Here is a 23,230-nt window from a genome sequence, read left to right as displayed (position 1 = left end):
TACCCTATTAAACAAATTTGCTTTGCTATATTTCTACAGAAGTGCATTTCTGTACATAAGACACGGTTGGTATGGCATTTCAAGGAAACCACAAGGCATAACACCCTCATCTCTAACAATTAGATGTTTTATTTTATTTTTTATTTGTCCTGTGAGTCATACTGAGACCATGGTCTCTTTTACAGATGAGCCTTGAATTACAGAAATTACAGAAAATACACACATCAAAATATAAATACAAAATGCAAGCAGAAAGAAAAACATTGCCATAAAAAACAAGCACATTCATTAGTAATAAGGTCCTCAATCAGCTCTCTGAATTGCCCTAGAGAGGCACCATAACATCAGATTTAAGGACATTTTGAACATCGTTCCACAAATAAGGTGCAATAACTAAAAGCTGATTTACCTAACTCAGATACCAAAGGAATTTCCAGAGTGAGCCATCCCTGAGACCGGGTGTGGTAACTCATGTCTAAAGTTTAGTAATGATAGGTACAGCGGGACTTTTTGTAAAAGGGCTTTATGAATGAAAACATAGCGATGTATCAACCTATGTGACTTCGAAGAGGGACAACCAACTTTATGGTAGAGCATGCAGTGATGAGTACTAAAACTGACTTTAATGAAGTGGCAGCCATAGCCTAGGACAGATAGGAACGTCGACTGAATAATCAACTTTCTACTATTTAGCGAGAGGCATGACCTATTTCTGTTGAAGTAGCCCATTTTTATTCTCAGCTTCTTAACTCATGAATATACTTTTCCTCAAAAAACAATCCAGATGCCCAGATATTTGTAAGCAGGGACACAATCAATATGTACACAATCCAAAGTACATATTTCTAAATCATCAGTTATTTTTATGCGCTCTAGAGAACAACATATACTTAGTTTTACCTGCATGCAATACTCATTTCAGGTCAAAAAAGTTTTAATGTAATACAATGAAGGCAGATTGTAGTTAGGATACAGCCTGGTCAACCGTGGGGACAATAGCATACACAACAGTATCATTGGCATACAAGTGCAGGTTATATTTATTTTACAGACAAGTCAATATTGTTAATGTAAACAGTAAAAAGTACAGGACCCAGAATCGACCCCTGCGCGACACCTTTCATAATATCCAGGAAACCTGATTTAACACCATCAGTAGATACACATTGAGTTCTATCTGTCAAGCAGTTACATGCAGCCTGGTCTAGGCCAATTGAGAAATGCCTCTGAATTAGCAGTGAGTGATCAACAGTATCAAAGGCCTTTGACAGGTCAATGAAGGGGGAGGGCAGCACTATGTTGCTTTTTATCCATACAGTTAAGCACATCATTTCTAATTAGGGATGCAGCAGAGATAGTGCTGTGACCTGGTCTAAAACCCGACTGATGTACATTTAGAATAAATAAGATAAGAAAGGTCTTACCTGAGAATGAATCAAGGTTTCTAATATTTTAGCTCGGCAAGAAAGTTTACAAATAGGGAGATAACGATTTAGGTCACAAGGGTCACCACCTTGGGAAGGGGGAGTATATGGGCCACCTTCCCACCCTTGGGGATAGTGCCAGATATATGGATCTAGAATATCAGCCCCAGTGAAGGCATCTAGCACATCACAGGTAGTAAACTGTTGAAATGAAAACAAAGATTCACTAGAAGTTGACGGGTTAACTCCCGAGTCAGCGAGAGGCTACCAGAGGGAAGAGCAGTTGATTGATTGACCAGGTCTATTAAACCACAGTTTCTCTCAAATAAAAGCCTGCCGAGATAAAAATTATGATTAAAAGCATCACTGCATTAAAAGCATAATTTTCCAGCTATTTTGATTTCATTGTTGGCCTTGTGGAGGTCTGTGTGCCAAGCATTTGGATGGTCAGTGTAGAACAGAAGGTCTGATTTGATTTCCTTGTTTGATTTCAGGATAAAGTCTGCCCTCAGTCTCAGTGGATTCACTTAGCACTTTACTTTTGAATTTCTTTCTTCCTGACAGTTGTAAGATTTTTATGATAAATTATAACAAGATCTCTGAAACAATGGATGCGGTAATGGAGTCAATGGAACACAGACCGTTCCATTGACCAGATTGGCGCACATTCAACAAATCTGATGTTACAAAGTGGATATTCCTCAAAGCCGTCATGATTTATGTATTGTAGCAGGGCCACAATGTGGTTACTTAAGTCCGATTTGGATATATTTAGCTCTTTTCGTAGCATAACATTTAAAAGTTGTCCCTTTTCAGGTTTAGAATAAGTGACTGCTAAATGCTAACTCCCGTTCGTATAAGCTGGTTAGCATAGCTAGCATACAGAAATTGGTGGTGGTAGTAACAAAGTCATTTTTAACTGTAATGCAGTTGATTGGTGACGATGACATGAATGTGAGTTGAGGTTGACATCCATACAAGCATTATACTCTGATTTCTACCTCAACATAGTGTGAAACACACATACACTGAGTGTACAAAACATTAGGAACTCCTGCTCTTTCCATGACATAGACTGACCAGGTGAATCAAGGTGAAAGCTATGATCCCTTATTGATATCACCTGTTAAATCTACTTCAATCAGTGTAAATGAAGGGACAGCCTTGAGACAATTGAGACATGGATTGTGTATGTGTGCCATTCAGAGGTTGAATGGGCAAGACAAAATATGTATGTAAGTGTCTTTGAACGGGGTATGGTAGTAGGAGTCAGGCACAACGGTTTGTGTCAAGAACTACAACCCTTCTGGATTTTGCACACTCAACAGTTTCCCGTGTGTATTAAGAATGGTCCACCACCCAATAGACATCCAGCCAACTAGACACAACTGTGGGAAGCATTGGGGTCAACATGGGCCAGCATCCCTGTGGAACGCTTTCGACAACTTGTAGAGTCCATTCCCCGACGAATTGAGGCTATTCGGAGGGGAAGAGGGGGTGCAACAATATAGAGGGCATGCAGTTGACGTACAACACCTCCTGGCCATGTTGGCATGAATTCTTCTGACAACAACAGCCGAGTGGCTACCCGAAACTGCATGATAACAAATAAAATCAATTTGTATTTGTTATATGCGCCGAATACAACAGGTGTAGTAGACCTTACAGTGAAATGCTTACTTACAAGCCCTTAACCAACAATGCAGTTTTAAGAAAGAAAATAAAGAAATATAAAATAATTAAGGAGCAACAATAAAATAACAGTAGAGGGGCTATATACAGGGGGTTCCGGTACAGAGTCAATGTGAGGGGCACTGGTTAGTCGAGGTAATTAAGGTCATATGTACATGTAGGTAGAGGTAAAGTGACTATGCATGGATAATCAACAGAAGAGCAGCAGCGTAAAAATTAGGGGTGGGGTGGGGCCAATGCAAATAGTCCGGGTAGCCATTTGGTTAAGTGTTCAAGAGTCTTATGGCTTGGGGGTAACAGTGCCTAAAACGAGTTGATTCATCACCATGGTCATTTTCTGTAGCGTATTTGGCTGCTTTAACAAGGTAGGAAAGACAACAGTAAAAAATATGTTTATAGATTACCCACAATCATGAAACACCATTGGTGATACCAATAAGATAAGACTCAAGACCTGTCAGAAAAGCAAAGAAACCTTTTCGCCCATCAACCTGAACCCAGACAGCTGTCAGTAAAGGGTCTGCTACGATCATTTCATCACTAGTAAGTCAAGTCTAATCGATTTTGAGTTTAGTTTAGCTGTTATGCTAACCAGGTGTAAACAACAAAACTACAGTAAGTTAGCCAACATTAGCTAGCTAGATACAGTTGAAGTTGGAAGTTTACACACACCTTAGCCAAATACATTTAAACTCAGTTTTTCACAATTCCTGACATTTAATCCTAGTAAAAATACCCTGTCTTAGGTCAGTTAGGATCACCACTTTATTTTAAGAATGTGAAATGTCAGAATAATAGTAGAGAGAATGATTTATTTCAGCTTTTATTTCTTTCATCACATTCCCAGTGGGTCAGAAGTTTACATACACTCAATTAGTATTTGGTAGCATTGCCTTTAAATTGTTTAACTTGGGTCAAACGTTTCAGGTAGCCTTCAACAACCTTCCCACAAGAAGTTGGGTGAATTTTGGCCCATTCCTTCTGACAGAGCTGGTGTAACTGAGTCAGGTTTGAAGGCCTCCTTGCTCGCACACACTTTTTCAGTTCTGTCCACAAATTTTCTATAGGATTGAGGTCAGGGCTTTGTGATGGTCACTCCAATACCTTGACTTTGTTGGACTTAAGCCATTTGCCACAACTTTAGAAGTATGCTTGAGGTCATGTCCATTTGGAAGACCCATTTGCGACCAAGCTTTAACTTCCTGACTGATGTCTTGAGATGTTGCTTCAATATATCCACATAATTTTCCATCCTCATGATGCCATCTATTTTGTGAAGTGCACCAGTCCCTCCTGCAGCAAAGCACCCCCACAACATGATGCTGCCACCCCCGTCCTTCACGGTTGGGATGGTGTTCTTCGGCTTGCAAGCCTCCCCCTTTTTCCTCCAAACATAATGACGGTCATTATGGCCAAACAGTTCTACTTTTGTTTCATCAGACCAGAGGACATTTCTCCAAAAAGTATGATATTTGTCCCCATGTGCATTTGCAAACCGTAGTCTGGCTTTTTTATGGCAGTTTTGGAGCAGCGGCTTCTTCCTTGTTGAGCAGCCTTTCAGGTTATGTCGATATAGGACACGTTTTACTGTGGATGTCGATACTTTTGTACCTGTTTCCTCCAGCATCTTCAAAACTATAGTTTGTTAACAAGAAATTTGTGGAGTGGTTGAAAAATGAGTTTTAATGACTCCAACCTAAGTGTATGTAAACTTCCGACTTCAACTGTACAGTAGTTTGTAGTCTTATCATGTGTCGCGTAAGTTTCAAGTTTTGGCGAAGCAATTTTTTTCACCATAAAAATGATTTATACAGTGGTGGAAAAAGTACTCAATTGTCATACTTGAGTAAAAGTAAAGATACCTTAATAGAAAATGACTCAAGTAAAAGTGAAAGTCACCCAGTAAAATACTACTTGATTAAAAGACTAAAAGTATTTGGTTTTAAATATATTTAACTATCAAAGGCAACCAGACAGCACTATTTTCTTGTTTTTTGTTTATTTATGGATAGCTGGGGCACACTCCAGCAATCAGACATAATTTACAAATAAAGCATTTGTCTTTAGTGAGTCTGCCAGATCAGAGGCAGTAGGGATGACCAGGGATGTTCTCTTGATAAGTGTGTGAATTGGACCATTTCCCTGTGCTGCTAAGCATTCAAAATGTAACGAGTACTTTTGGGTGTCAGGGAAAATGTATGGAGTAAAAAGTACATACTTTTCTTTAGGAATGTAGTGAGGTAAAAGTAAAAGTTGTCAAAAATATAAATAGTAAAGTACAGATACTCCAAAAAACGACTTATGCAGTTCTTTAAAGTATTTTTACTTAGGTACTTCACACCACTGCCTTTATAACAAAGGATTACATGCCTCCATCATCACATTTGCAAACTAATGTAAGCCTACTATTCCTAATGTGATGAGTAGACTATTAATAAGCACGTGTCACACTCTGATCTGTTTCACCTGTCTTTGTGCTTGTCTCTGTGTGCGACTTTTAAACTGTATTTTTGTTCACAAAATGTGCTAACATACAGTGCATTTGGAAAGTATTTAGACTCCTTCACTTTTTCCAAAATGTGTTACGTTACAGCCTTATTGTAAAAATGGATTAAATAAAACAAATTCTCATCAATCTACACACAATGTCTGCAGCATTGAAGGTCCCCAAGAACACAGTGGCCTCCATCACTCTTAAATGGAAGAAGTTTGGAACCACCAAGACTCTTCCTGGAGCTGGCCGCCCGGCCAAACTGAGCAATCGGGGGAGAAAGGCCTTGGTCAGGGAGGTGACTCTGAAAGAGCTCCAGAGTTCCTCTGTGGAGATGGGAGAACCTTCCAGAAGGACAACCATCTCTGCAGCACTCAACCAATTAGGCCTTTATGGTAGAGGGGCCAGACGGAAGCTACTCCTCAGTAAACGGCACATGACAGCCCGCTTGAAGTTTGCCAAAAGGCACTTAAAGGACTCTCAGACCATGAGAAACAAGATTCTCTAGTATGATGAAACCAAGATTGAACTCTTTGGCCTGAATGCCAAGCGTCACATCAGGAAGAAACCTGGCACCATCCCTACGGTGAAGCATGGTGGTGGCAGCATCATGCTGTGGGGATGTTTTTCAGGGCCAGGGACTAGGAGACTTGTTAGGGTCAAGGGAAAGATGAACGGAGCAAAGTACAGAGAGATCCTTGATGAAAATCAGCTGGAAAAGGTCACGGCCAACAAATTGGTGTTACGCACTCTAACACAAGACTACGCACAAAATCTTTACAGAGGCCTTCCACTCTTGGTGCTGTTGAACCCAATTGAAGCCTCATATTGTAAGTTCTAGCTTTCAGCTTGCTTGTGAATACGGTAGTATAACACAGTTTAAATTCTGTGCTACCCTGTTGGCTAATTATATTATGTTGCATACTGTGGTGGATACAAGGAGGTTGGACGAGATGGAGACCCGCACTGTCGAAAAAAGGAATAAATCCAAAACTGAGGGACGAATGCAAAATAAAGATGATTATTAAAAAATCATATTGCAAGAAAGTGTACCATTGATGAGACCTCAACCAGAAGGAATAAAAGTAAGAAAACCCATTAATGTGTCTGTACCACTACATATTCTCATTTGAGCGATGACATCAAGGGAGAGATTTAGAAACATTGGAATGTGCTCATGGCTGACCCTCCTCTCTTTTCACACTACAGGGCCAGGAATGTCAGGGACTTCATTGTTCGGGCTGACACTCATGTCCCTCGGGGACAAAATGATGGAAGACTGGATGTTGTGACGGGTTTCTACCCCTGCTGCCGTAGTTGTGTGGCATGTAGGGATTCCTGTAAAAAAGTGAGCGTATTCAACAGCTCTGCCACTGGCATACAATACACTATCAAACAGTTCCTCACATGCAGCTCTTCTAACGTCATATAATTTATCTCTTGTCCTTGCAATAAGCAATACATGGGCAAAACCAGCAGACAGCTAAGAACACGTATTATAGAACACAAGAGTGCTGTTAGGAGAAAGGACCCTAAATCCCCTATTGCACGTCATTTCTCAGATGCTGGTCACCCCATCTCCTCCATGTCCTTCTGTGTTATACAGCAGATACAACGTTCACGTAGGTGTGGTAATCTTGAACTTGGTTTTCTCCAGACAGAATGTAGGTGGATGTTCTGTTTAAAATCTCTCCACCCATCAGGGATGAATAAAGAATTGGTATTGAAGTGTTTTCTGTAACTAGTATATTTCCTTTTATTGGTGTAAGATATACCACTAGATGGGTGTCTCTAGCTCACTACTCTTACAATCCTGCGTTATTTATCCTCAGGAAATGTTCACATGGTAAATGTAAAAGCAATAATTGATGATATTTCTCTGTCCGCTTCTGTATATACTGTGTCATGACGTTGGCCTCTTTTGGTACAGGGAGGACAGTTGACCCCTCCCTTTTGCACCCAATCCACCCTGTGTGTAAAGGGTCGTAAAAACTCTAAAATTCCAGGAGAGTCTCTGGCCACATGGCCCATAGAGAGACACAGGAAATTCTTCCAACTCATAGAATTGGAGAGCCAAGCGACATTTTGTGTTCTGGAGAAGGTATGGAAGATTGGTGAAGAATCCAGCTACGAACTGATCCGCTTGGTACAATTTTGTGATACTCAGAAGAGACAATATAGGCATATTACCATAAAACTGTTTATATAATAGCATCATAATGGTTGTATAGAATGTATTAATAAGGATAAAGCTTTTGTAAGACATTGAGATGCTATGTACTGATGTAATGTGATAGAATTGTATTTCTGTAACCAAATCTAACTCATTCATAGGCACGCCCCAGGGACACATACAGGACCAGGCGTCATTTGACAAGCATGTTCGATGGGCACTATAAAACACCCCCTGATTTACATTTCCCCAGACCAGGCCTACACTCAGTGGCCTATAGGTTACCATCCAATTCCTCTACTGAAAGTGAACCATACCACGTGGTTAACTTTTAGACTACTGATACCGACAGAATAAGAACAAGTCTTTGATATTAATTATTAGTCTGCAGCTAAGTAAATTATATCATTGAACGCGAAGACCAACGAAACAACCATTCGATGACGACATTAATGAATGTCGCTTTCAAAGATCCATTCTAACCGAGAGAGAGAGAGACTCTCCATCAGAACTACTCTCCAACAAGAATCAGAACGACACACTGAGCGTAAATATATATTGATTGCAATTGTTCCCGAATGAGTGAGCCTTCAATTGTCAATTGTTAATATTAATGAACTCTGTGTGCCACAGCTGACCTTTTATGATCCATTGTTCAACAGGCCGACCTGCCTGTTTAGCCCACAAGGGCACATTCCTCTACCAATCCTTTGTGACGATAATTACTGTTTTGTATGTTTTCTGTTAATTACTTAGTGTAGTAAATAAATGATTTTAAGACAATTGATGTATGGATGATTTTAGTAAAGACTGGGTTCGTGCAGATACAACAATTTACGACGTTTGGAATGAGACTGGACTCGAGGTAAATACACCATTTAAACTAGAAGATAATCGGCCTATACTATATTAGAATATAATATTATAGTACAGGAAAGTTATATTAGGAAAATTATAGCTTTGTAATCTGAATATTCTCCTTGGTGCCCCGATCTCCTAGTTAATTACAATTAAACGATTAATCAGTTTAATCGCGTGATAATAATTACAGGGAGCTAATTGATAAACATATCTTCAGTTTAATGGTACCCCCAAAGACACAACAACTGTATGTACTGATTCAATAATTTTCTGACGTTTTCATGCTTGATCATCTGACATATGCAGTTAACAAGAAGCCAGGGGTGTGTGCCAACGATTTACACTGATGATGAAACGTTTGTGTTTTGTTTTCACCTTTCATTTATGCACTACGTTTTAAAAACATCTTTATCTTGCATTCAAGCCTCAGTTTTGGGTTTATACATTTCTTCGTCAGTGTGCCGGTCTCCATCTCTTCCAGTATTCTTATTTTGACTCCTATGTACCTGAAACAGACACTGATCAGTAGTAAGGACCTTAAAATAGCGCAGACAGCCTCTTATCATTTTTGGATACAAGGCGGTCCCAGGGTCTCATCTGGATTAAGTTAAATGGTGAGTTATCCCACTCTGTTGTCCGAACAACCCCTTTGGTACAGCCTCTCCCATAGGTTGTTTGGCAAACCATTACGAAACAAAAGAGAAATTTGGGTTATGGATGTAACCTTGGTTCTCTGAGTAGAGTAATAGTCGCCAAGCTTTCATATTGTTCCTCCACCTCCATGGGGTTCAAATTTAGTAATAGACAGTAAATATCTTTGATATTAAGCATGCCAAATCACATTGTGTGAAGGGGAACGAGTTCCCATAGGTCGTTTGGCAATCCGTTACTCTACACAGAGAACTAAGGTTACATCTGTAACCCAACGTTTTGTATCTCCTTATGTCCGCTGTTAGATCATTCGCAGGGTACCAATCCAAAAACTACTATCTCCATATGTAGGTTACATATGGACATTGCACAAAAGTTTCCCATCTTGAGTGCAGATTCATTTATCAACTCAAAATCGATGAGTGTGTTCATGTTAAAAAGACAAAACATTTTATGCTGTAAATATATTGTGCTTATTTAAAAGGTAGTATGCCTACACTTACCTAGCATAATAAAAAAATCCCCATCAAAATCCGTCTGCTAGAAATATCATAATTTTTGCATTGGATGCGTCTCAATAATGTAGTAACCAAAAGAGTGATAAACAAATCTAAATATATTGTACATTTGAGATTCTTCAAAGTAGCCACCCTTTGCCTTAATGACAGCTTTGCACTCTTGGCATTCTCTCAATCAGTTTCATGAGCTAGTCACCTGGATTGCCTTTCAATTAACAGGTGTGCCTTGTTATGTTTATTTGTGGAATTTCTTTCCTTCTTAATGCGTTTGAGCTAATCAGTTGTGTTGTGACAAGGTAGGGTTAGCATACAGAATATAGCCCTATTTGGTAAAAGACCAAGTTCATATTATGGCAAGAACAGCTCAAATAAGCAAAGAGAAATGACAGTCCATCATTATTTCAAGACATGAAGGTCAGTCAATCCAGAAAATGTCAAAAATGTGCAGTCGTAAAAACCATCAAGCGCTATGATGAAACTGGCTCTCATGAGGACCGCCACAGGAAGGGAAGACCCAGAGTCTGCTGCTGAGGATAAGTTCATAAGAGTTACCAGCCTCAGAAATCGGCAATTAACTGCACCTCAGATTGCAGCCCAAATAAATGCTTCACAGAGTTCAGCAATGGACATTAGACCGGTGGAAACCTGTAATTTGGTCTGATGACTCCAAATTTTAGATTTTTGGTTCCAACCGCTGTCTTTGTGAGACGCAGAGTAGGTGAACGGATGATCTCAGCATGTGTAGTTCCCACCATGAAGCATGGAGGAGGTGTGATGGTTCTTTGATGGTGACACTGTCAGTGCTTTATTTAGAATTCCAAGGCACACTTAACCAGCATGGCTACCACAGCATTCTGCAGCGATACGACATCCCATCTGGTTTGCACTTAGTGGGATTGTCATTTGTTTTTCAACAGGACAATGACCCAAAACACACTTCCAGACTGTGTAAGGGCTATTTGACCAAGAAGGAGAGTGATGGAGTGCTGCATCAGATGACCTGGCCTCCACTTTCACCTGACCTCAACCCAAATTAGATGGTTTGGGACGGTTTGGACCGCAGAGTGAAGTAAAAGCAGCCAACAAGTGCTCAGCATATGTGGGAACTCCTTCAAGACTGTTGGAAAAGCATTCCAGGTGACTACCTCATGAAGCTGGTTGAGAGAATCCCAAAAGTGTGCAAAGCTGTCATCAAGGCAAAGGGTGGCTACTTAGAAGAATCTCAAATATATTTAGATTTGTTTAACACTTTTTTGGGGGTACTACATGATTCCATATGTATTATTTCATAGTTTTGGGGTCTTCACTATTATTCTACAATGTAGAAAATAGGAAAAATAAAAACCCTTGAATGAGTAGGTGTCCAAACGTTTGACTGGTACTGTATATACACATCATTGGTTCAGACAGACATAACATGTTATGAATATCAGTGAATAGGAGTAATTCCTTAGGAGTAATTAATAGATGTTACAATTGCCTATTGAATACACTGAACTGTAAACCCAATTTGTTTTTTCGTCAGGTTTTCAACATAATGAGTAGTAACTACACAAAGAAAATGATTAATTCAGACAATATAGAACTTTATTAACGTACAACAAATTAAAACAGATTAGAATTCCATTCATAGGTGAGATCTGGGATTAGTGGATGTTCTCAAGTCCCTGTAAAGAAGAAATAGTTAGTTAGGCCTAAGCAATGGCTGACTGCTGGTCAATTGTAATAACGTTACAGTACTAAATTACTGCATTGACGTTTGAATTAATCGCGTCGCTATTTACCTTCGATTTGTAATACAAATCCACTCCCGACACTCGTCTGTCTCTCTCCATCAGATACCACTGGTATGGAACCCTGGCGATTCTCTTTTCCTAAGCAAAGGTTAAGGATAATACCTGTTAACGCAGCTAATTTACTGCTAGTATACAAAACTAGTTAATTGTATAACTTCAACCAGTTTAAAAATGAATATTTAGCTAGCTACTGCATTCATTCATAACATTGGTAAGCAACATTCTCTCACCTTCCCCCCGTTGGTCAATTTATGGATCTGTGCAGTGAAAACCCCAGGAAGGATGAGACAAGCAGTCATGACGCCAAGACCAGGAAGAATTTCGTACCACATAATTGTAATGTGGGTGAAGCAAGTGACAACCACGTTTATTTGTCAAACAGTTTTATGTGAATGTCTGGCGACCAAATACGCCAGTTTATTTTGCTAACATTTGGTAGCCTTAAGAAAGGCTAAAGGCTACCAAAATGTTGACGGTCATTCGTTCATTTCCGGAACTTGAAGCTGTTTTTTTATTTTATATCACAGCGCCATCCTACGGCATTGAACAAAAATATAAACCCAACATGTAAAATGTTGGTTTCATGAGCTTAAATAAAATCTCCTATACATTTTCCATATGCACAAAAAGGTTATTTATGGGGCAATAAAAGGCTACTCTAAAATGTGCAGTTTTGTCACACAACCCAATGCCACAGATGTGTCAAGTTTGAGGGAGCGTACAATTGGCAGGAATGTCCACCAGAGCTGTTGCCAGAATTTAATGTTCATTTCTCTACCATAAGCCACCTCCAACATCATTTTAGAGAATTTGACGTCCAACAGGCTTCACAACAGCAGACCATGTGTAGCCACACCAGCCCAGGACCTCCACATCCGGCTTTTTCACCTGGGGATTGTCTGAGATCAGCCACCCGGACAGCTGATGAGACTGTGGGTTTGCACAATGAAGAATTTCTGCGCAAACTGTCGGAAACCGTCTCAGGGAAGCTTATCTGCGTGCTCATTGCCCTCACCAGTGTCTTGACCTGACTGCAGTTCGGCGTCACAATTGACTTCAGTGGGCAAATGCTCACCTTCGAATGTCACTGGCACACTGGAGAAGTGTGCTCTTCATGGATGAATCCCAGTTTCAACTCTACTGGGGAGATGGCAGAGCGTGTATGGCGTCATGTGGGAGAGCGGTTTGTTGATGTCAACGTTGTGAACAGAGTGCCCCATGGTAGCGGTGGGGTTATGGTATGGGCAGGCATAAGCTACGGATAACAAACACAATTGCATTTTATCGCTGTCAATTTGAATACACAGATACCGTGACGAGATCCTGAGGCCCATTGTCATGCCATTCATCCGCCTCCATCACCTTGTGCTTCAGCATGATAATGCATGGCCCCATGTCACAAGGATCTGTACACAATTCCTGGAATCTGAAAATGTCCCAGTTCTTCCTTGGCCTGCATACTCACCAGACATGTTACCCATTAAGCATGTTTGGGATGCTCTGGATCGACATGTACCACAGTTTGTTCCTGTTAATATCCAGCAACTTTGCACAGCCATTGAAGAGGAGTGGGACAACATGCTACAGGCCTCAACCAACAGTCTGATCAACTCTATGTGAAGGAGATGCGTCAAGTTGCATGAGGCAAATGGTGGTCACACCATATACTGACTGGTTTTCTGATCCACATCCCTTTTTTTTAAGGTATTTGTGACCAACATATGCATATCTGTATTCCCAGTCATGTGAAATCCATAGAGTAGGGCTTAATTTATTTATTTCAATTGACTGACTTTCGTTATATGAAATTGTTGCATGTTGCGTTCATATTATTGTTCAGTGTACTTACACCTACACTGCTGTTATTTACTTGGTACTTTGCATCCACTGTCTTACATTATATGTAAATATTTGTGGCCAAAGTAAACCACATTGTTGCCTATCGACCCCCTCTTCTTAAATTTTGATTTTAAACCTAACCCTAACCACACTGATCATTTAAGGTTAGGCATAAGGTTAAGACAAATAAGCTAATTTTAGTTTTTCATACATTTTTACGATATAGCCAATTAGCCAGATTTTGTGGCTGTGGTAACTAGTGGACACCACCCCGCACCATCACTGACGCAACACACTTTCAAGTGTCGCAGAACGTCTCTCCCAGAGTCTCCTAGCAGCCAATCAACAAGCAGTTTTTGTTGTTGACGAATAGAAGGAACTAGCTAGCAGCAAGTTAGCAATCAAGCAATTAAAAAAGTTTATACAGGTCTGCAGATTGCTTCGTTTATGGCATAAATATGAAAGACGATAAGGAAAATACTCGTCAGAGGGAGAAAAGGATGGAGATAAAATGCGAAAACATTGAAAAAACGGAGAAGCCAAAGCAGGAGAAGAAAGAATTAATGACGAAGGTAACGTTACGCCATCTATTCTATTTTGTTAGCGAAACCAAAATGGCTAGCTACACGGATTTAATCTGGCAAGCTACTCCTGTATTGCTGGCTAGCTAGTAGATCAGGTGTAATTAGCCTGTAATTGAACTTAGTTGGCTAGTTATCTTTTGAATGTTGCCTATTGAAGAGTAACGTTAACAGCCAGCTAAACTAGCTAGTTACCGTTAACCAACGCTTAGAGGCCGAATCTGCTATTTTAACTATCTGGTTTGGATATTATTTTGATAAATTAACATTTGAGTGCCACAGATCATTATCCGACGTCTGCCTCCAAGCATAACCAAGGAGGAACTGGAGGTGCAATTGCAGCCACTTCCAGAAGTGGACTACTTAGAATTTTTCTCCAATGACAGCAGGTGCGTTATAGTCTGATGAACGATTGTCAGTCAGAATCACATATTTGGTACCCTGGTTACTTACTTAGTTTTTCTTCTATACAGCATGTACCCCCATGTCTTCGCCAGAGCATACATCAACTTCAAGATTCAGGAAGATATTGTACTTTTCAGAGACCGGTTTGATGGATATGTGTTCGTTGATAATGGAGGTGTGATACATTTCATGTAATTAAGCTATTGACATCTAATAAGTGCTGAGCGATTAAACCAACATTGCATTTTTTTCCCCCTGGTTATTAAACGACTAATTGACTGACGTCTGTTAAATTACTTTAATTCCGTTTTGTTTTTTTGTGAGCCCAACGTAGCGTTTCTCGAGAAGTCAAATAATTCATGAGATTGTCAAACTATTTGGGACACTAGGCGGAAGGGAGTTGTAGTTTTCATCAAGCAAATATTCAACCTAGCTCAGCGCAGAAATGCCGTAATTTCATACAATGACCATAATCCATTGCGCCTGTTTTTTTCCGGTTCAGACAGTGACAGATATCCTTGCACCTGCTACTTAGGTTAGATAAACACAGACCGCATGAGAGAGAACTGTACACAACGACGAGGGAGATGGACAGTTTGTGAAAGCACGTCTAATCTACTTTAAAGCACTTGTAAAATTATTTCGTCAGACAGCTATGCAGCATACTTACAGGCTAGCTAAATAGGATGACAAAAGACAGTACAGTATAGAGAGCACAGGCAGAGATTAGATGGTCGGGTCTGCTTGAGCAGAGATGAGATGATGACTTTAAGGAATTAAAAATAATAGTCATAAACTAAATAATATACACAACCTAAATATTTTATCATTTCCTATTTTTCTATTGATGTCTACACAATGTGGACCTGACAGACAATGGAATATTTTCAATGTTTTGACAATTTAATATTCATTGTTTTTGTCTTTGGAACTTCAATTTGAAAGATTTAAAATAATTTAATTTCATAATGCATTTAATGTCTTAATGTTTTTTATCAAAATGGAAAACCGTGATTCTTTCAAATAATTGAACCGACCTCAAAGCACTAATGGCTTAGAACTAATAACGACCACGCAATATTAGCCTAGGCTATTGCAACAGCTTCTGATTGCCTTGTGTGTTAATGATGTGGCTTATTTTGTTTAACAGGGCAGGAGTATCCAGCCATTGTTGAATTTGCTCCTTTTCAAAAGATTGCCAAAAGAAGGAGTAAGAAAAAGGATGCTAAAAGTGGAACAATAGATGAAGGTGAAAATGTTACATGAGACGTTTTATGGTTGGTTGCAATTGCACACCATTTAGATCCTCTAGCTCGAACGTCCCACTGAGACACTTTGTTCTTTTAGATGCTGACTACAAGAAATTCCTGGAGATTTATAATGGCGACGATGAAAAGTTTACATCCACCCCTGAGACTCTACTGGAGGAAATAGAGGCGAAAACAAAGGAACTAGTAGGTATGTAAACATATTTTCTGGTTACATTTTGTTGACATCAAAGCAAGTTGAAACACTCTAGATGCGTGTCAATGTGAAATCAAGTAGTATTCCATGTGAAAGGGATATTTCAGTAATGGATGAGTCATGATTCCCCCCCAGCTAAGAAAATGACTCCCCTCTTGGACTTCTTAAAGAACAAACAGGTATGTGTAGCCTGTAGGAAATAATTATATATTTTAGCTGTGTTCTTGCATAATATGAGGCTGGATAGACTATTCATGTGGCTTTTGTCTGCTGATGGTCAGAGAATCCGTGAGGAAAAGAGAGAGGAAAGGAGGAGACGAGAACTCGACCGTAAACGCCTGAGGGACGAGGAACGTCGCAGGTGGAGGGAGGAGGACAGGAGAAAGCGCAAAGAAGCAGAGAAGTTCAAGAAAGGAGACAAACCTTCCGAGAAGGATAAAGACCAAGCGAAGGAGGTGCCAAAAATCAAGGTATGGAAAGGAGAAGAAATCCTGTCAAACTACTGGACTGTATGATACAGGTGATCCCGAAGAATAACAGACTGCTCTTTTCATGTTTATGCGGTTTCTGTCTCCGTTCAGCTCTTGAGAAAACCAGACAGAGGAGATGATGTGGAGAAGCCTAAAGAGAAGTTAAAGAAACCTGAGAAGGACAAGATGAAAGACGACAGAGCTCCAGGGTGTCCTGATATGACAAAACGCCAAAACTTCGAAACCAGGGAGGATAGGGTATCGCGGAAGTGAGGGGTTATCACCATTCATCTCTTAGATGTTACAGGTCTTTAACATAAAGGCTTACATTGTATTCATGTAAATGTTCTTGTCTTTCAGAGCTGATGAAGATGGACACAAAGACTTCAGAGAGCGTGACGTAGAAAGGGACAGAAACCATGAACAAGACAAGGAGAGGGAGCGGCGGCAGAAAGAGAAGGAGCGCATCAGACGACAAGACGAGGATCGACGAAGGAGGAGGGAAAGGCACGATGGAGAGAACTCCTACAGAAAGCGAGAGGAAGAAGGGAAAAAGAAGAAAGGAGATCGTGTCTGGGAAAAGAGAAGGGGCGAGAATGCCGGGGACTCCGCAAGCCATACTGATAAGCCTAAAAAGTCAGAAGAAACCCTGAGGGAGGAGAAAGCTAAAAGAGATTGTTTAAGAAACAAGGTAATAACTTCAGTCTTTCTTGGTATATAGTCAAATATGCATTTTTCCTGATCAATCAATTCCTTGGGTTAATTGGGATATTCTATTACATTTGTTCCCTTTTCTCCTGATTTCCTGATTTCTTATGTTGATCTGATCACATTCCTCAATAGTTTGTTGTATTTAAAAAAAAAATTGTCTCTTAACCACAGCCATTTCGTTCCCTTGTACATTAGGATCGGCCTACCATTCAGCTATACCAGCCAGGTGCCAGGAACCGAGGAGGAGAATCTCATCCTGGGGAGCGAAAGTTGGATCGAGACCAAGAGAAGGGAGTTGAAGGATAAAACAAAATGACCACAAATAAAGAATGTTGAAACGATTGAGAGGAATCTGCTCTGAGCCAAGCAAACTGGTGCCAGAGAGGCTGCTGCAGTAGTGCTTCTCCTGCAGAGCCACATCACGTCTTCCCACTCCCAACCAGAGGAAGGGATGTGACCATGGTGTCCCCCCTCAGTGCCTGAAGGTGCCCCTCTTTTAGTTTTGTTTATGGAGAAAAGCAAGGGAAAGTTGGCGCTTTAATGTTTGCAGGAGTTTGGCTATGGGGCAGCAGGTAGCCTAGTGGTTAGAGCATTGGACTTGTAACCGAAAGGTTCCAAGATCGAATCCCCGCGCTGACAAGGTAAAAATCTGTCGTTCAGCCCCTGTTCCTAGGCCGTCATTGAAAATAAGAATTTGGACCACATGAATTTAAAGTGAGCTTACAGTATTGGTACACAGTTGCGAAGCACAGTTCTTATATTAAATAGGCTTTCACCCTCATTAGTTGTTCATACGTTAAAAAGAAATCGCATACAATATGTTATTTCATTTAGAAACAGTGTAGGAGTCTACTGGTTTAACTATATCCTGTTGCTTCATTCAAAAACTAGGCATATTTTAGGTTTATACTCTGTACATTTAGAAGTTTGTTTTCTATTTCCCCAACAAGTCCTCAATACTCTGTACAGGTAAAAAAAAAAATATATATATTAAGCTGTTATTTCACCCGTTCAACAATTCAGGGGAATTAAAAAGCCATTTCATTTATAAATATAGAACTGTGAGCTATGCCTTGACTTGAGACTGCACGCAACCCCCTAATGGGTGACTATTAAGTTGTGGCCTTCTCTGTTGTACTCGTATACATCTTCATACATAAACAATGCTACAGTATGGTAACAACATTCTAATTGGAATAAGCATATATACCTTAATTTGTTTCCTGTTTCATGAGCCTTGCTAAACAAGAGTTACAAATGAGCGCAATAAAGAAAATATTGTTCGAAGTTTTGTATGGTATTTATTCAACACTCCAGATAGTTTAAAAAAAAAAAAATGTTTTTATGACAAACTACTATAAATGTAATTTGAAAGAACCAATCACTAATACTTTTTACAAGTGGTACAGAAGCGTCATGTTGATGCAATGCGGGAGTGGTCCAGTTGATGACGCTGTGTGCGCGGAGCGCAAGACTTTGCTACACTTTGATTGGTTGGGATTGCCTACATCACCAACGCTTCCCCTCCTTCTTTCTCTTCAGCCTCCGCCATTGTGGTGTAAGGACTGCGGACAAAATGGTAAGGTAAAATCTTATAACATCCTTCTCTACATGAGTGAAATGCATTATTGTTCATTGCATTTGCATAAAGCGTTTTTAAGGGCAACACCGAAAGCCTTTATTGTCTTCAATACCAGTATTGAATTCCTAAAAAGTAACGTTTTAGTAGCGTGTGGCCGGGTTGTCGGTAAAATTTACTTGACTTCTAGAAGTATACTTCCTGCCGTCAACAAACCTTTTCTGCCTATAGTAATCTAGCTGTAACTGAAGTGCAACGAGTTAGTTGGCAGGTTTACCTAACGTAAGTGTGGCATGCCATGAAGGAAATGTAGGTTTGCGTGTGATGTATGCTACCCTAGTTAACTAACACAGCCCCATCCTCTTAATTTCAGTCGTCCCACAAGACTTTCCGGATCAAGCGCTTTCTCGCTAAGAAACAGAAGCAGAACAGGCCCATCCCACAGTGGATCAGAATGAAGACTGGCAACAAGATCAGGTATGTGTGTAGCTACATTCCTAGCATCCCGCTATCCCGTACAACTTATAAAATGGTCTGTTAACTAGTGCTGAATGGATGCTTTGACCGTCTAAAGCAGGTCTGCAATTACAGTACTCCAATCAGTGGGTGTGCTGTCATTAATCCTGCTGAGAGTAACATTCTGCTTTAGAGTTCACACCTGGTCACATCACCTGTGATGGGGATTCTCTTTAGTATTGACAGTGCAATTAAGACTACAGTATCATAGTTGCCTGACAGGGCTCAAAGCTCTGACCGTTTGACTTGAGTTACAGTTTGACACCAATTTTTTTTAATAATTAGCAAAAAAAAAATTATATACACTGCTCAAAAAAATAAAGGGAACACTAAAATAACACATCCTAGATCTGAATGAATGAAATCTTATTAAATACTTTTCTTTACATAGTTGAATGTGCTGATAACAAAATCACACACAAATAATCAATGGAAATTCAATTTATCAACCCATCGAGGTCTGGATTTGGAGTCGCACTCAAAATGAAAGTGGAAAACCACACTACAGGCTGATCCAACTTTGTAATGTCCTTAAAACAAGTCAAAATGAGGCTCAGTTGTGTGTGTGTGTGTGTGGGCCTCCACGTGCCTGTATGACCTCCCTACAACGCCTGGGCATGCTCCTGATGAGGTGGCGGATGGTCTCCTGAGGGATCTCCTCCCAGACCTGGACTAAAGCATCCACCAACTCCTGGACAGTCTGTGGTGCAACGTGGCGTTGGTGGATGGAGCGAGACATGGTATTCCAGATGTGCTCAATTGGATTCAGGTCTGGGGAACGGGCGGGCCAGTCCATAGCATCAATGCCTTCCTCTTGCAGGAACTGCTGACACACTCCAGCCACATGAGGTCGAGCATTGTCTTGCATTAGGAGGAACCCAGGGCCAACCGCACCAGCATATGGTCTCACAAGGGGTCTGAGGATCTCATCTCGGTACCTAATGGCAGTCAGGCTACCTCTGGCAAGCACATGGAGGGCTGTGCGGTCCCCCAAAGAAATGCCACCCCACACCATGACTGACCCACCGCCAAACCGGTCATGCTGAAGGATGTTGCAGGCAGCAGAACGTTCTCCACGGCGTCTCCAGACTCTGTCACGTCTGTCACGTGCTCAGTGTGAACCTGCTTTCATCTGTGAAGAGCACAGCGCGCCAGTGGCGAATTTGCCAATCTTGGTGTTCTCTGGAAAATGCCAAACGTCCTGCACGGTGTTGGGCTGTAAGCACAACCCCCACCTGTGGACATCGGGCCCTCATACCACCCTCATGGAGTCTGTTTCTGACCGTTTGAGCAGACACATGCACATTTGTGGCCTGCTGGAGGTCATTTTGCAGGGCTCTGGCAGTGCTCCTCCTTGCACAAAGGCGGAGGTAGCGGTCCTGCTGCTGGGTTGTTGCCCTATGGCCTCCTCCACGTCTCCTGATGTACTGGCCTGTCTCCTGGTAGCGCCTCCATGCTCTGGACACTACGCTGACACACAGCAAACCTTCTTGCCACAGCTCGCATTGATGTGCCATCCTGGATGAGCTGCACTACCTGAGCCACTTGTGTGGGTTGTAGACTCCGTCTCATGCTACCACTAGAGTGAAAGCACCGCCAGCATTCAAAAGTGACCAAAACATCAGCCAGGAAGCATAGGAACTGAGAAGTGGTCTGTGGTCACCACCTGCAGAACCACTCCTTCATTGGGGGTGTCTTGCTAATTGCCTATAATTTCCACCTGTTGTCTATTCCATTTGCACAACAGCATGTGAAATTTATTGTCAATCAGTGTTGCTTCCTAAGTGGACAGTTTGATTTCACAGAAGTGTGATTGACTTGGAGTTACATTGTGTTTAAGTGTTCCCTTTATTTTTTTGAGCAGTGTATTTATTCAAACAGTGGGTATGCAACAATGTGTTCAGGCCAGGTATTCAATGTTTGGTTCGGAGTCTTGGTTGAATATTTGTAAAGTGCAATTCAGTCATGCGCTGTTGGAATACATTTCTGAAGCCCCCCTCCCAAAAAAAAACGAACACATTTAAATGTTGACTGCAAAGTAAGCCTACCTGTCAGAATGATATCATGATTTGTTTCAATCGCTGGACAATTGTTTAGCTAACTCTGCCAGCACATGTAGCTGACATTGTACAGTACAAAAACACTACTGGGCAAACACAACGGTCTCTTGCTAGGCTCACAATTTGTTTTTAATTTCACCTTTTTATTTAACCAGGTAGGCCAGTTGAGAACAAGTTCTCATTTACAACTGCGACCTGGCCAAGATAAAGCAAAACAGTGCGACGACAACGACAGTTACACATGGGATAAACAAACATACAGTCAATAACACAATAGAAAATCTGTATACAGTGTGCGCAAATGGAGTAAGGAGTTAAGGCAATAAATAGGCCATAGTAGCGAAGTAATTACAATTTAAGAAATTAACACTGGAGTGATGGATGTGCAAAAAAGTAAATAAAATAAAAAATGCAATATGGGCATGAGGTAGGTAGTTGGAGAGGGCATCTACATTCTCCTTTAATATATTGATAAGACCTCAAAAGTGGTCTTCTGTGGTTTAAGCGTTGTGGACTTTGAGCATCACATTTTTGTAGTTTTGCAACTTTTGAAAGGAACCTCCACAGAATTGACCAATATAAAACCTGAATTAAAAAAAGTTTAATAGGGCCTTACAACTGTAGATTGACTGTTCAAAATCGCTAACAATAATGCCCTTTATGAGATTGTTAGAATGTGTATGGAGGGTAGGTTGTTATACGTTACTTGCTTTTCCCGCAATAATTTTAAATTCCCTTTATAATCAGCCGCTTTCCCAGGCCAGTATTCTTTTCATTTGGCGCCAGTAGCTTTCAGTTGGTACTGGCCCAATGTTGCCACTGGCAAATTTACCTTTTAATGTCAAGCCCTGCAAAGGCATGTTACTTTAAAAAGCTGTCTAGTCATTATTAGCCAGGTTCCATGGAATGCAGGTACATTATGGGACACTGGTCAAGTCATCATTTCCCCAAAATTGGTGTGCCCAAATCACGTGCTGGTGCCATCAACTGAAGGTTGGTAGCAACAGTGTCGCCAGTGGTAAAAGTTAATCTAGCGCACTGACTGAGGTAATGATGTTCCTATCAAATAGTATGTTTGAATGTCTTTTTGCCATGTTGGGGCTTATTTCTGCTGTGCCTCATTTCCTTGCTTTTGAGCATATGGAATAAACAGCATTTGGTTGATATGCTTTACCAGTCAAATGCAGTTTGTCAGTATCATCTGGTCTTGTGAAACGACCTTTAATTGGATTTATGCATCTGCTCAGATAAATTGTAAAGAAACAATATGGTGTTTACAACTTAACAAGCCTAAATACAAACGGTCTACTATGGCCCTTGAATGGATTTCAAACTAATGCCACCATGGAGATTGCTTGTGTTGTATTATCATTCTGAGTTATTCCTGGTTTCACTGTGTTCTAGGTACAACTCCAAGAGGAGACACTGGAGGAGGACCAAGCTGGGCTTGTAAATATACAGGTCTTCAGATCTCCAGCATCCACAGCATCTTTACCTGCAAAGGCCACCACCTGCTAGAACCTGGAGAGGAAGCCACGCTATCTTGAACAGCAGTCTTTTTGTACAAATACTCTGGTTATGCGTGTGTTTAACAATAAAAGATTTTCGAAGCGAGATGTGGTTGTTTGTCTAAATGCAATACGTCCTTTACTCAAACGCTTTTTAAATGCTTCCAGTGCAAGTAAGTGTCTCTTATCCCCAATGTTTGCCAGCCATGTATCATACTGGTGTTACCTACTTTATGACAGGGTTGACATTAGCACAACGCTCTACATTTGATTACAGGCAGGCATCCCACTCAAGTAAGGGTCACTGGGATTTGACTAAATTACTGTAATTTGTTGAGGATTCAGATTTACTTTAGAATTTTTACTTGGCATAAACCAAAATGTAAGCTAGTAAAAGATGTATGACCTTGTGAAAGGGTTGAATGGTCCGCTTACTAAGCTCCACCAGAGGGAGAGGAAATGGTGAAATACTTTTTCTGCACTGGTGAGAC

General features: G+C 40.7%; 3 protein-coding genes and 1 non-coding gene across 4 annotated transcripts; 3 read left to right on the top strand and 1 right to left on the bottom strand.

Moving 5' to 3' along the window:
- Positions 1–11,375: 11,375 nt before the first annotated feature.
- LOC106611562 (NADH dehydrogenase [ubiquinone] 1 alpha subcomplex subunit 1) lies at positions 11,376–12,119 on the bottom strand. The gene is made up of 3 exons (XM_014211908.3): positions 11,837–12,119; positions 11,595–11,684; positions 11,376–11,477 (listed from the first exon to the last, which is right to left on the bottom strand). The coding sequence occupies exons 1-3, from the start codon at positions 11,936–11,938 to the stop codon at positions 11,457–11,459; spliced, it is 213 nt and encodes a 70-aa protein (XP_014067383.1). The 5' UTR covers positions 11,939–12,119; the 3' UTR covers positions 11,376–11,456.
- Positions 12,120–13,784: 1,665 nt separating this feature from the next.
- LOC106611515 (regulator of nonsense transcripts 3B) lies at positions 13,785–22,845 on the top strand. The gene is made up of 12 exons (XM_014211797.3): positions 13,785–14,017; positions 14,309–14,415; positions 14,500–14,606; positions 15,582–15,680; positions 15,779–15,889; positions 16,031–16,074; positions 16,177–16,365; positions 16,477–16,634; positions 16,726–17,056; positions 17,272–18,655; positions 19,029–19,132; positions 22,636–22,845. The coding sequence occupies exons 1-10, from the start codon at positions 13,904–13,906 to the stop codon at positions 17,380–17,382; spliced, it is 1,371 nt and encodes a 456-aa protein (XP_014067272.1). The 5' UTR covers positions 13,785–13,903; the 3' UTR covers positions 17,383–18,655; positions 19,029–19,132; positions 22,636–22,845.
- LOC106611516 (large ribosomal subunit protein eL39) lies at positions 18,524–22,845 on the top strand. Its single transcript, XM_014211798.3, has 3 exons — positions 18,524–18,655; positions 19,029–19,132; positions 22,636–22,845. The coding sequence occupies exons 1-3, from the start codon at positions 18,524–18,526 to the stop codon at positions 22,682–22,684; spliced, it is 285 nt and encodes a 94-aa protein (XP_014067273.1). The 3' UTR covers positions 22,685–22,845.
- On the top strand, positions 19,226–19,359 carry LOC123724170 (small nucleolar RNA SNORA69). The gene has a single exon (XR_006756850.1). It is a non-coding gene; the product is annotated as a small nucleolar RNA SNORA69 (small nucleolar RNA).
- Positions 22,846–23,230: the final 385 nt, after the last annotated feature.

Source organism: Salmo salar, chromosome 09, assembly GCF_965601325.2.
Source record: "Salmo salar chromosome 09, fSalSal1, whole genome shotgun sequence".
Classification (NCBI taxonomy): Eukaryota; Metazoa; Chordata; class Actinopteri; order Salmoniformes; family Salmonidae; genus Salmo; species Salmo salar.
Note: the sequence above shows the minus strand (reverse complement) of the source record. Positions and strands in the feature narration are given on the sequence as shown.

What these genes read in the sequence shown, in the direction of transcription:
- LOC106611516 (XM_014211798.3), top strand. Translation starts at nt 18,524, where the DNA reads ATGACGCTGTGTGCGCGGAGCGCAAGACTTTGCTACACTTTGATTGGT. An exon ending in TAAGGACTGCGGACAAAATG is followed by an intron (nt 18,656 to 19,028) that starts GTAAGGTAAAAT and finishes TCTTAATTTCAG; the next exon opens with TCGTCCCACAAGACTTTCCG. An exon ending in AAGACTGGCAACAAGATCAG is followed by an intron (nt 19,133 to 22,635) that starts GTATGTGTGTAG and finishes ACTGTGTTCTAG; the next exon opens with GTACAACTCCAAGAGGAGAC.
- LOC106611562 (XM_014211908.3), bottom strand. Translation starts at nt 11,938, where the DNA reads ATGTGGTACGAAATTCTTCCTGGTCTTGGCGTCATGACTGCTTGTCTC. An exon ending in AATTGACCAACGGGGGGAAG is followed by an intron (nt 11,685 to 11,836) that starts GTGAGAGAATGT and finishes ACCTTTGCTTAG; the next exon opens with GAAAAGAGAATCGCCAGGGT. An exon ending in ATTTGTATTACAAATCGAAG is followed by an intron (nt 11,478 to 11,594) that starts GTAAATAGCGAC and finishes TCTTCTTTACAG; the next exon opens with GGACTTGAGAACATCCACTA.
- LOC106611515 (XM_014211797.3), top strand. Translation starts at nt 13,904, where the DNA reads ATGAAAGACGATAAGGAAAATACTCGTCAGAGGGAGAAAAGGATGGAG. An exon ending in AGAAAGAATTAATGACGAAG is followed by an intron (nt 14,018 to 14,308) that starts GTAACGTTACGC and finishes TGAGTGCCACAG; the next exon opens with ATCATTATCCGACGTCTGCC. An exon ending in GAGATTGTTTAAGAAACAAG is followed by an intron (nt 17,057 to 17,271) that starts GTAATAACTTCA and finishes CTTGTACATTAG; the next exon opens with GATCGGCCTACCATTCAGCT.